Source organism: Neolamprologus multifasciatus, chromosome 7 (assembly GCF_963576455.1).
Source record: "Neolamprologus multifasciatus chromosome 7, fNeoMul1.2, whole genome shotgun sequence".
NCBI lineage: Eukaryota > Metazoa > Chordata > Actinopteri > Cichliformes > Cichlidae > Neolamprologus > Neolamprologus multifasciatus.
Window position 1 is genome coordinate 30,021,710 of NC_140445.1, and position 12,344 is coordinate 30,034,053.

Below are 12,344 nucleotides of genomic sequence, written 5' to 3' on the forward strand. Positions count from 1 at the left end.
CTCTTTCTTATTTCCTACATAAAGTTTCCATCCTGCCCCATGACGAGCCACAGAAGAATCTGTCCTGAGAGCAACTTTGTTATCAACGTGTCTTAATTAACAAGGACGATCAGTATTTGGAACTAGGACTTCCCCATGAGTGCACTCGCATGAAGAGTTAAACGAGATCGTTTTGCGGATAACTTCAGATAAATGTGAGGCCGCTAGTATCTGGGTTATGAACTTCATATTTAGGTCTTCGCTTCACATGTGTAATTTGCCTGCATATTTTTAGTGGAAGGAGTAATTCAGCTGTTGCAAAAACACCTGCTTCGGAGCTTGGAGTAAGAGTTTGGTAACAAATGCTCTGAACCCCTCCCCCGGGAACACTTATCCGATCCCTCTGCTGAAATTTTTTAAGGGCCCTTATCAGGTGAATTGCACCTTTTATAGCATCGTGTGTTAGCTGGGTGCTTCGCTGAGCCTCGGTTACAACATATGATATAGTTTGCAGTGTGCTTCCTGCTGCCGTTTAAAAGTCCTGGAAACGACCTGCACCTGATAGATATTATTCTGATCCTCAGACTGTCTGCCGGCCTGTCTGTTTGCTGTCTCAGCTTTTATTTTTCCTTTCTTCGGCCCCCACGGCCAAGCTAGTGTTTTACTCCACACCATGTCTGTGTTTAAAAGCCATATTTCCAATTCAAGTCTCTTCGGCTGACCGTGTGTGCTGCCAGCAGTCTCTTTTAACATCAGTTTGGTGTTAATTAATTTGCAACTCGGGGTGTGCGTCCCGCGGACTAACAGCAGACAACCATCTGATGGCAACAGCTTGTAGCGTAGTTATGGTTGGTTCTGTGCGGAAATAACCACTTAAGCTGAAATTAATATTCATTAGGCTGATGATATGGTAAGTAAAATAGCTAAAATTGCGCCCCTCCTAAATCCTGGGTTTGTCTTTTTTTAGTGTAGGTGGCTGTTTAAAGTTTGAAGGCGCACGCTCTGGACGCATTCCGGTGTCGTGCGTATGTTACCCTGGACCTCTGTGGCGTTAATTTGAGTTTTCCAGCGTTTCGCTGACAGTTAGGGAGACGTCATTTTAGCTGTTCTCTTGGACAGAGCGGCGCAGTGAGGGAAGGCGGGAGGTGGGAGGTCTGTGTGCGCGCGTGAAGGTGTGCGGGTGTCTGTCCCGGATGGTGGGCTGAGCTCGCGCCACACGCCAATCAAACTCGAGGCAGGTGTGCTGCCGGGTGAGAGAGAGAGAGCGCGCGAGGGAGAGAGAGAGAGAGGGAGAGAGAGGAGGGGGGATTAGGACTGCGCGAAGTGTCTCAGAAAAGGGAATAAAGCCGGCGCGAGCGCCGCAGTTTACTCACATCATGAGCAGGCTCTCTCCACAGTTAAAAAGTAAATAAATAAAAAAATAGCCGGTGCCGCTCCCACGTGTTTCGCGGATACAAGGTTTCTCGTTTGTTTGTTTTTTTACGTGATAAAATGAGTCTTTTAAAGCTGGGCAGGATAAATCGATTTCTCTCGTGACGGGGATATTTTTGACGCGTTTTGGGATTTTCCCCAGAAGTCGAAGGTAAGGACTGCTGATCATTCCCGAGCTTACTCTGGTTAAAGTGTTGTAAAAGTGTAGACTGTTATCGATTTGTGTTACATGAACAGTGGGGACAGAGAACAAGCTTGTAAAAATGATTCGAAAATGCGATGCATGTATAACTCACAGTCCTCTAGATTTCTTTTGAATATAATGTTATTATTATTGCTTTTGTTGTTGTTGTTATTATTTTGTTGTTGTTGTTATTGTTGTTGTTTTAATTTTGTTCTACCGAAGTTAAACGTGAAACCCACTTGTGAAAACTTTAATGGAAGCATATGTGTTTTCGGCGAAAAAACAAACAAAAAACAAACAGCATAAAAAAAAGAAAAGAAAAGAAATATGTAGAGAAAAATTTTAATATAGTAAAAATTAAAGACGGACTGAATTCTTGAGTTAAAGTTCTGATATGCGGAGTCCTGCGTGTCGTCTTTATGCTGCACCTATGAGTAGTTAAATCAAACAGAAGAAGAAGAAAAACACCGCAGTTGTTTTACATTCTTAGACCCAGCGTCCTTTTTCTGTAATACGCAATGTAATTATTAAATTTCTTAGAATGTATAAATGTATTGTAATTTCTTAGCAACGATCTCTTTGATTTAAAATTTTGTGAAATGTTCGTAAAATATTATACCGGTTTAAAAATTTTAAAATTTTTTTAAAATATATCAAAATATAACTGTGTATGAATGCAGAACCAATATAAGACAGATGCGCTTTAAGTGAATTATGGAAATTTCTGACATGCAAATTTTCTGTGTCTAAAACAAGTAAAAACAATATATTTATAATACATTTAGAAAAAATAACTTTTATTCTCAAGAAGCTCATATAAATCTCTTATTTTACACTATTCGTTATATTCAGTAATTATCATTATCATACTTAAAATATATACAAAAATATAAGGTATATTAAAATAAACACAATAAATAAACACAATAAAAAGTATATGAAGTAACGCACGAATGGGATATCTGAAGTGCCACAGTTCTATTAAAGGCAATAAGATTGGCATCATATAAGCAAAGCCTTGTGAATGGTACAGAAATAATAATAATAACTATATGCAACCTTATTAAAATACCGTATGTGCTATTGGTGGTATTTACATTATTTTATTTTAAATTATTTTTAAATGATTCTTTTTTTAAAGTACACTTCACAGCAGTGCTTATGAAAGAGTGTTTCCTCATCCTCCTGAATCATTTTTCCCATTTGATAATTCAAAAATTCACAGGAGCCACATCAAGATATACCTCCTAAGCATTAAAAAAATATATTTGCTGTCATCAAAACAAGTAACAGCAATAATATTCCATCTGCACAATTCAGCTTCGATTTCTGTGCCCTTTATGAAATTGCAAGAATAGTCAGAAATTAAAATACATTAAAAATATTAAAATAAGCATTTGTGATGTCAAAATATTTCTAAATTAATTGTTAACTTTCTTAAAAAACAGACTTTGAAAGGGTAATCAGATACATTTAATTGTTACATTTCACTGGATTTTTTATTTATTCTCTTTGCTCTCCCTTATCCACTTCTCTGTTATTTATTATTTTGAGGTATATTTATTTGGTCAAAGTGTATATTAAGTAATAAGAAACTCATTTCATATGGCTGATAATACAGGTAGAGAAGCGCTCGTAAACTGTTTTAAAAGGTTATTTATGAATTAATAAATGTTGAACTTTCTTTCTTTCTTTCTTTCTTTCTTTCTTTCTTTCTTTCTTTCCAGGTTTTTTTTAACTTTTTTCCGAGCATGGACAAGACTCATCTTTCAAGCCCTACTGATATCATAATGACAAGCTCAACAGGCCCCTACCAACAGGAACCCCTGACTCCACCCAGGCCCACCCATCACCACTCTTCATCCTCTTCCTTATCGTCACCCTCTCCTTCTTCTTCCTCCTCACCACTCAAACCCAACCAGGTTGGCCAGGTCTTCCTTTATGGCGTTCCCATTGTATCACTGGTCATAGATAACACAGAGAGACTTTGCTTGGCGCAGATTTCCAACACACTCCTCAAGAATTACAGTTATAATGAGATTCACAATCGTCGGGTGGCACTGGGCATCACCTGTGTTCAGTGCACGCCGGTTCAGCTGGAGATACTCCGAAGGGCCGGCGCCATGCCCATCTCGTCACGACGCTGTGGCATGATCACCAAGCGTGAAGCTGAGCGTCTGTGCAAGTCCTTTCTCGGAGAGAACACGCCACCGAAACTGCCCGACAACTTTGCCTTCGATGTAACGCATGAGTGCGCCTGGGGTTGCCGTGGTAACTTCATTCCTGCACGCTACAATAGTTCAAGGGCCAAATGCATCAAGTGTTCGTTCTGCAACATGTACTTCTCCCCAAATAAGTTTATTTTCCATTCCCACCGTTCAACACCAGAAACCAAATATACCCAGCCTGATGCTGCCAACTTTAATTCCTGGCGACGACACCTCAAACTAACCGACAAACATCCACCAGAGGAGTTAATTTATGCGTGGGAAGATGTCAAAGCTATGTTCAATGGAGGCAGCCGAAAGAGAGCCTTGCCCTCGTCTTCCCATTGTTCTGCTATGGGTTCCATGAAGAGTCTGTCAGGTTCAGTGGTGCCTCACGTAATGGGACCTGAGCTGGGTGCTCAGAAAAGAACCCGCTTTGAAGATGAGGATGATCTGGATGGAGGGAGTCTTTCTCCTCGTAAGACACCACGTAGTTACCCTGTCATTCCTGTCCCAAGCAAAGGTTTCGGCATGCTGCAGAAGTTCCCTCCTACATCACTCTTCCCCTCCCCTTATCCCTTTCCAGCATTTGGCCTCTGCCAGCAGAAAAAAGAGGACAGTGATGTGCCAGCTGGACAGAAAGGGGCAGGGTTGTCTGGTCTTTTATGGCCCGGTCGAAAAGACTCTTTTTATCCTCCTTTCTGCATGTTTTGGCCACCAAGAGCAGCAGGAGGAATCCCTGTCCCCACTTACATCCATCCTCAGCCCAGCACCCTCTCCTCCCTGACAGACAACCCCTCACTGAGGCAGGCCTTTCTGGATCTCTCAGACCCCAGTGAATCTGGAGCTGTGAGTGGAAATGGAAGTGGGATCAATGCAACTATGACTCCCAGTGGCGGGTCCACCACACCCAAATCTGGGCTATTTGACACAGAGTGTACAACAGTTACCACCGACCCTCGCCCTGTCACCTCAGAGGGCTGGCTCAAACTACTGGAGAACCCAACTCTCCAGTCAAGGAAGTCAAGCTATGGCTCTGCGTTCCGACCTGTCATCAAAGATGCAGAAAGCATTGCCAAGCTCCACAGCAATGGCGGAGGGGTCACTGGAGCAACGGATGAGGACTTTGTAGTCACCAGATCAGACCAACACCCGCGGCTATCACCAACTAGCAGTTGCAGCTATGGAAGTGAAAGTGGAGGTGATGGGGAACCGGAGGGAGCAGAAAGCGAGGAGGAGGGGGAAGTGGATGTGGAGTCATCAAAGCAAGATGATGAAGAGGAGGGGAGCTTTACAAACAGACCACCACAGACTCAAACCAACCTGTACCTCTCTGCGCTGAGTGACAATGCTGGAGAGGATAGGGGGAAAGACAGAGGGAGTGGTGCAATGTATCCCGGTACGTCCCCTCGATCCTCCTCAGATCCGATCCAGCAGGAGTCTCCCAGCCTGCCCACCTCCCCTCCTGCCAGCTTACCTCTCTCAAGCTCCACCCCACCTCACCGGGAGGACACAGCTTACAAAAACGTAAATATCCCCACAGGCCACTTTAGCTAATTATTATTTAAATGGTGCCGCAGTCAGGCAGTGGTGTGATCTGCATAAGCAGATTGATAGGCTGGTTTCTCCCCGTAGACATGAAAACATTCACCTCACTCTGATACTAGCTAATAGGCCCAGGTGTGGCTTGTTTAATGGCCACGTTGTGTTCGTTCTCCCTCTGTCACCCCAGCTTGTTAGGGCAACTCTAATCTTTAACCTGTCGACTCCCATGTTAACCAGACCTCCAAGAGGAGGAAGTAGAGGTTCGATTTTGATGATGGTTTTCTTTGGGGGGGTTAAACTATCATCTAGCAACATACTGCAGATTTATCTCAGTATTCCTTTTGAGGAATAAAAGTCTCCAGTATATTGCAGATTATATTATTAGTAGTATTAGTATTATCAGTAATCAGAATCAGACTGCCCTGCCTCAGTGCATGTTCCAGTTTTTTAAATTTATTGTCTTATGCAACATGTAAATTAAATATTTATCAACTATATTTGATTTCCAGGTTCACAAAAACAGAGATGAAGGACTTCCTGCATATGCAACCAAAGACAATTCCAGCATTTCCGGTAAGCGCAAACGTTTTAATCTTTTGGAACAGTTTTTCATTTTAAAGTCTCCACAACACAGAACGCGGCATTGCAGAAATCTAATTAAATGCATTAGTTTTGAAACTGAAAAATAGTTGTTGACACAAAAGTTAAAAAGCACATTAAACATCATCCTTTTTTTTCTCCATCAAATTTGCAACAGCAAATAATATTTCATATATAATCTCCAGAAATCACTATATTGGTTGCATGGTTTGTTGGACGCTACATCTTCCACCCTGCAGTTGTTTTACGATGTCTCAGTTTCATCAAATGTTTTTTACACTGTTTCATCAAATAGCATTACACAATCTATTTCAGCAAACTGTTACTATTTGCTTCATCAGATGTCCGAGTATGTTGTATTATAGCATCTTTGTTTCATTTATTGTCTGAGTGAGTGGTTTTATAGTGTCCCTGTGTTCCTGTGAGGCTCATATTCCTGTGACGTTTCATTTGCTCCTCTCATCTCCCACTCTGACCCTTTTCCCGGAGAAAATGTCTTCCCCGTGTTTTCTCGCAGTGCGTTGACAAACACACATGCGTACGCTCGACCATAGCTCCCAAATGCATACACACAAAGGAGACGCACACATCATGCGTACACTTAGTTATCTCCATGTGTCCGGATAACCAGCTCAGCCAATGGCCCTTACTGAATCTCTCTTCCTGTCTGTCTTCCTGTCTTTCGCTCTCATCTTTTCTCAGATGAAACAAAAGAACAGAATAGTTTCTTTGTACCAGAGACTGAGACGTCGGCCCCGGACTACTGGAGGGAGAACTCAGGTATAAAAACTCACGTTTTTGTATTTATTCTTTTTTTATAAGTGGTTGCAAAACAGCTACATTCAGATAGACACAGAAAATAAACTAAAGGCAAAAGTTGAAACTGGCAAATCAGACACTGAAAGTATAATTATTGGGATGGAATGGGTACCGTCTGCTTATATTTGGTGTTTGATGACACTGATTATTATTTATATTAGAAAATAAACCTACTTGTGATTAAAATGCTGATTAAAAACTGACACTTTATGACTTTATTTGCAAAATGACACTGATTTCTTACACAAATGACATTCAGAACAGTTCAGTCAGTGAGGGAAAGCCTTTGACTCTTAAGCTTTATCCATCTCCATCTCCATGTCCTCTCAGATGGCAAGTTAAGGGATTCATATAAATACACACAGAGATGAAACAGCAGTGCAAAGCTGCCCCTTTTGCAGCTCTGCCACGGCTCCTCTCTTTAGTGGCATTGTCGCTAGGGCTGTTACTCTTAGGGGGGCCGTTATAGTTCAACAAGAAAACATCAGCTCAGAGATAAGCAGCCGCGCTGGCAATCTCCATCCCAGACCCATATCGCCCCCGACATAATTGCCTTTTTTCCCCTTTCTCAGCGCAAAAAAACCTTTCCCGTTTGAAAAAGATCACAGCTTATTACCTTTTTATATCTGTCAGGAAGACATTAAAAGTGCTTTATGACATCTGTGCCAACATTTATATCTACCCCCCCATTCCCTCAACCCCTACACGCACACACATCGTAATGATCCCTGTGCATAATGTATAATGTATTTCGAAAAATTACACGAAACAAATTAAATGAGACCACCTTTCCCCTGATTGCCAAACGTCTCCCTGGGCGGTGGGAAGCTCTACGTGATTAGAAGGCCTGATTCCTCCGAGTCCCTCCACCCCCCTCCACTGTCTTTAAACTCTCCCTCTGTTTCTAGGGAGAAAAAATAATCTAATTTTCCATTTATGTAATGCAAACCGCCTTGGCTTTGACTATTCACGGTTAATTGACTGTCAAACGAGGTTGTTATCCTCGGGCACTGTCTGCAAATTTGCTTGTCAAATGAGACAGAGAGAGGAGAGGAAAGGAGAGAGGAGAGGAGGAGAGAGGAGAGCTCTCTCTGTTCTAAATGAGAGAGAGAGAGAAGCATAGGGAGGCTTAAGGAGCCAGGACATGAAATGACTGGAGGAGGATACACATATCGAGGGTGCTCACTTGCTTCATTAAGGCGTTCAATGCCTCATTGTCACAATTCAGACATTAGCTCAAACACACACATGCATGCTTACCATGACAGACACTGGGAATCTGAAGGAAAAACACAGCATGTAATGGAGATTGTTCTGAGGATGGCAGACCTTTAAAGCAACAAGTAGATTTATCCTCCAGGAGTTAAAAACAAAAGACAAAACAGACAAAACATATATTTTATAAAACATTCACACTATTAACTGTGAGGATGTTTTTTTTAACCATATTTATGGCTTTTAAATCCTGCTTTAGTTTGCAGGAACTACTTGTATTGGTCAAAAAACCTTAACTTTTGTTGTAAAATCAAAACTTTCCACATCTCCGCCCTTCTTCAGCCTTAACAGCCACCAGATGATTGACTCAAATCTCTCTGACTAGATTGGACGAAGCATGATATTACAATAAGAGGCGAGAACAGTAAAGCTCGTCATAGTCTCCGGTCATCACAAGTAGTTTCCATGAACTTGTACTGACACCTAGAGGCCAGAACATGAATTGCAATGCTTCACTTACAGCTGACGGGAGAAAATTCACAACTTAAGACGTGATGCATACAAGAGAGGAGGAAACTAAATTAGTCCATGACAAAATAAAACCAAGTAGTTCTGTCCAAATAATGGAGACTGCAGTTAAGCTGTTTTCCTGATCTAACAAACAGACCTAACCTCCTTTGGGCGATCAAATGATGCCTGATGCTTTCACTTAACTTTACTTACATTTGTAGCTTTTCCCGTTGCTTTTGAATAACTGATTTCAAGATCATTTATAGTTTATGAGCATGGCCTTAAATTCATTATTTTTATTTGTTTGTTTTGTACTCATTTCCTGTTCATGGATCAAATCCCAGTTTAGTTAACAATTCATTTCAAATGTATGTAATTTCAAGTTTGAAATTAAGTCTCTTCATGTTTTCAGGCGATCAAAGCCAGGGTGCTGCTTCTCCTGTGCAGCTGAAAAAGGATGTTGAGAGCATGGAGAAAGGTAAGGCCTGTTTGAGCACATCTCAGCTGCACTGACCATAGAAAACTAGTAATCTATACTAGATGGACATTAGTGGACATTTGTGAGATTGTGAGAGAATATTTTAATGCAACCACTCTCATATTTTCCTTCTGCTTTCTTCTGTCCTTGTGTAGAAGAGCTCCAGAAGGTTCTGCTGGAACAGATCGACTTCAGGAGGAGACTGGAGCAAGAGTTTCACGCTTTGAAGGGCACCTCACCATTTCCTGTCTTCCGTAAGTCAGTTTTTTTTCCCCCTTACCCTGATTTCCTTTTAGTTTCCATACTCTGAAGGGCAACTTCTCCTTTTCTGTCTTTCTTGCGGTCTCTTACATCTTTACCTTTATCCCCATTTTTACCTTTCAGTTTTTTATTTTCCCAGATTTTTTTGCTCAACCCTTTTCTGTCATCGGCTGTCTTTATCACTCCAATTTTCCAAAATGACAATACACGCGCCACCTAATCAAGGTTTGTTTTTATTGTACGCTAATTTCAGACAATTTTCAAGATCAGATGAAACGAGAGCTCGCCTACAGAGAGGAGATGGTCCAACAGTTACAGATGGTAAGACTACTAACGTTAGTGCTTAACACTGATGGAAATATGCTTTTAAACGACAAATTAAACACCCTTTTTTAGATAAACAAATTAAAAGAAAATCTTCATGATTGCCTTAAAAAATGTCTGCAAGGATTTTGAGAAAAAATATAATTATGCAGTACTTACTAAAATACAGTGACATCACATCAACCGAAACAAAAAAAAAAAAATCAAAAACCGATGAGGAAATGTGCCAGTCAATTCTCTGACTACTGCTAGAGATTGTATGCATACTTGGGAAATCCTTTCCATGGGTTAAAACAAAAACAAAAATTAAATGCTGAATAAATGAAGCCATCACTAGGACTTGACCGGACACATGCGTTTGCTTATTTGTCCATCAAAAGACAGAGCCAATCATCTAGTTTGTCTTTCACGGGTGAGAAGTTCCTTTGCAGCCATCTGAGTGTTTCTGTCGACATCAATCACTGGAGCAGCTGGCAGACAGGCTGACAGACGCTGTTTGTCTTTGTTTTCTGACACATGCCACCACTGTACACGCTTGTGTGCACACAGTGGCAAGGCGTGCCCCAAAACGCACACAAGAACATGCTGCATTCATGTAATCACAAAGGCAGGCAATTATGAATATGGGTTCAAGCTAATTTATAAGCCTGTATGTGCACACCAAATGCACATACTCACGTAAACAATTGACAAATGTGTCTAGAACCAGCAGATGGATCTGTCTGAGAGTAATGACACATTAATTTCACACAGACATGCAAATGAACTCCAAAAAATGTTTAATTTGTGTTGACAGACTTTTACTTTCACCAGCTTGGCTAGAGTTTTGGATTTTCATATTTCCACCAATGATAAAATCATAATAGTAAAGTTTACTTTAGAGAACCTTTTTCAGTGTTAAATGTATTTCTTTAGGAAGATTGTAACGTTTTATGTCTTGTTTTTGCCTTTCAGATTCCCTACGCAAACATCATCAGAAAAGAAAAGATCAGCTCCCATCTCAACAAGTAGCAAAGAGGTGAATATTTTTCGGTAAATTTAAAATGAAGCTTGAAGAAATGTAAAAATAAATAGTTATCACATAAAAAGCTTTGGACAAGCTACACATTATTAAGCCTCATATTTACATCATAATAGAGATAATGGCAAGACAGTGAAATATACTTAATTTTCATTTGATTGATAATAAACTGTCTTATAGCATTAACACATTTGGCATTACTGGCTAAATTTTATTATAATTTTCTGGAGTGATTCTAAACAATCAGTTAAGTCAGTATGGAAAAACTCTTACCCTGAATGTAAAACTAATGTAATTTCCCTTTTTTTTTTAGGATTAGCACACAGAAAACTGACAAAGACCATCACCGACAGAGAGGATGTGAAACTATATCATACATTATATTACTTTTCGCGGGACAGCAATTATTCTGCTGCTTCTTCGATATCACCTCTGTTAGTTGCTCTCTACACACTGCCTGCTAAGAACTCATGTGAGGCTGTGGGACATCATACTGGTAAAAGATTTCTAAAGTTTTTCCTCTTCTTCCCTGGTTCAAGTTCCCTAACTGAACTTAATTGACTGAAACCTGTGACACTGCGAATGTGTTGGCAGTCACGTTCAAAGCATTAACCAACCGGGACCAAAGCAACCTCGGCCTTTGAGCACCACCAGGAAGGCAGTTGTAGATGTCAGAAAACTAATTTCCAGGCATAAAAAAAAGTAAATAAAGATTGGATGTTTTTATCTGCCCGTGGGCTCAGCTGTACATTGGCCAAACTCTGGATGAAAAAGGACTAAGATAGGTTGTATTTGTATCACCAAGTGATGGCCCTGAAGAGAAACAAGCACGACAACATTTATTTATTATCAACATTTGATCCCAAAGGGACTTCATCATGTTCAACTCTAATCCTTCCCTGTAAACACGAGCCACCACCACCAGTTTGTCAGTGGCTGGACACACACAACCTTGGTTTAGTATGTCAGATGAATTAAAATAAATAAATAAAGCACTTGAATTTACAATGGTACTATTACAACATGGCACCACAAAAAAAAGTCCACACACATATATATATATATATATATATATATATATATATATATATATATATTCATAAATTTAGCAGTTTACAACTCTATTAACAGCATTTCAAAACCACAGTTTTTACCTTGTCCTTAATTAATGTCACATCTGATTATATTTAATACTTTATTTATAAAGTCAGAGTTACCTGAAATGATGTTCTGTGTCACATTAACTGCAGACTGTGTACCATATGGAACCGAGCAGCTGTAAGACACAGTGAAGGTATGGTTCATTCTCCCGACAGACGTTTTCCTGTTGTAACATCTTATTATTATCACTAAATAAATATTGCTGCCATCAGCTGCAGAATCTGCCTCGTTGTTTTGGAAATGAAAAACTCTGGACACGTGCTTTCTCTCCAGAAAGAGCATCCGAGAGCAAAGGCCTGAAGTTCGTCAGTGTTGTATATTTATATGTAAATTATTTCACCTTATTGTATAAAATGTCATACATGTGAATACTGATCTTCACAGTCATTCTACCTATCTCTTTGTGTGTGTGTGCGTTTTGTTTTTGGTTTTTTTGCCTTTTTTTTGTTTATTTATTTGAGTATCAACTCCTGAGACCCCAATTGTAATAATACTATTTATTATAATGTGAAATGAAAAAGAAAGAGACACAGGGGTGGTGGCGATGATGGTGATGTTTGAGCAAACTCAAAAAGAGCAAAAGTGACAACCCACTCATCTTGTTTATAA

General features: G+C 40.1%; 1 protein-coding gene across 1 annotated transcript; it reads left to right on the forward strand.

Moving 5' to 3' along the window:
- The first annotated feature begins 564 nt into the window (after positions 1-564).
- On the forward strand, positions 565-11,633 carry skor2 (SKI family transcriptional corepressor 2). The gene is made up of 9 exons (XM_085168283.1): positions 565-1,561; positions 3,322-5,328; positions 5,856-5,919; positions 6,649-6,726; positions 8,903-8,968; positions 9,124-9,222; positions 9,483-9,550; positions 10,508-10,571; positions 10,888-11,633. Exons 2-8 carry the CDS (start codon positions 3,346-3,348, stop codon positions 10,562-10,564), a joined length of 2,415 nt encoding a protein of 804 aa, XP_085024409.1. The 5' UTR covers positions 565-1,561; positions 3,322-3,345; the 3' UTR covers positions 10,565-10,571; positions 10,888-11,633.
- Positions 11,634-12,344: the final 711 nt, after the last annotated feature.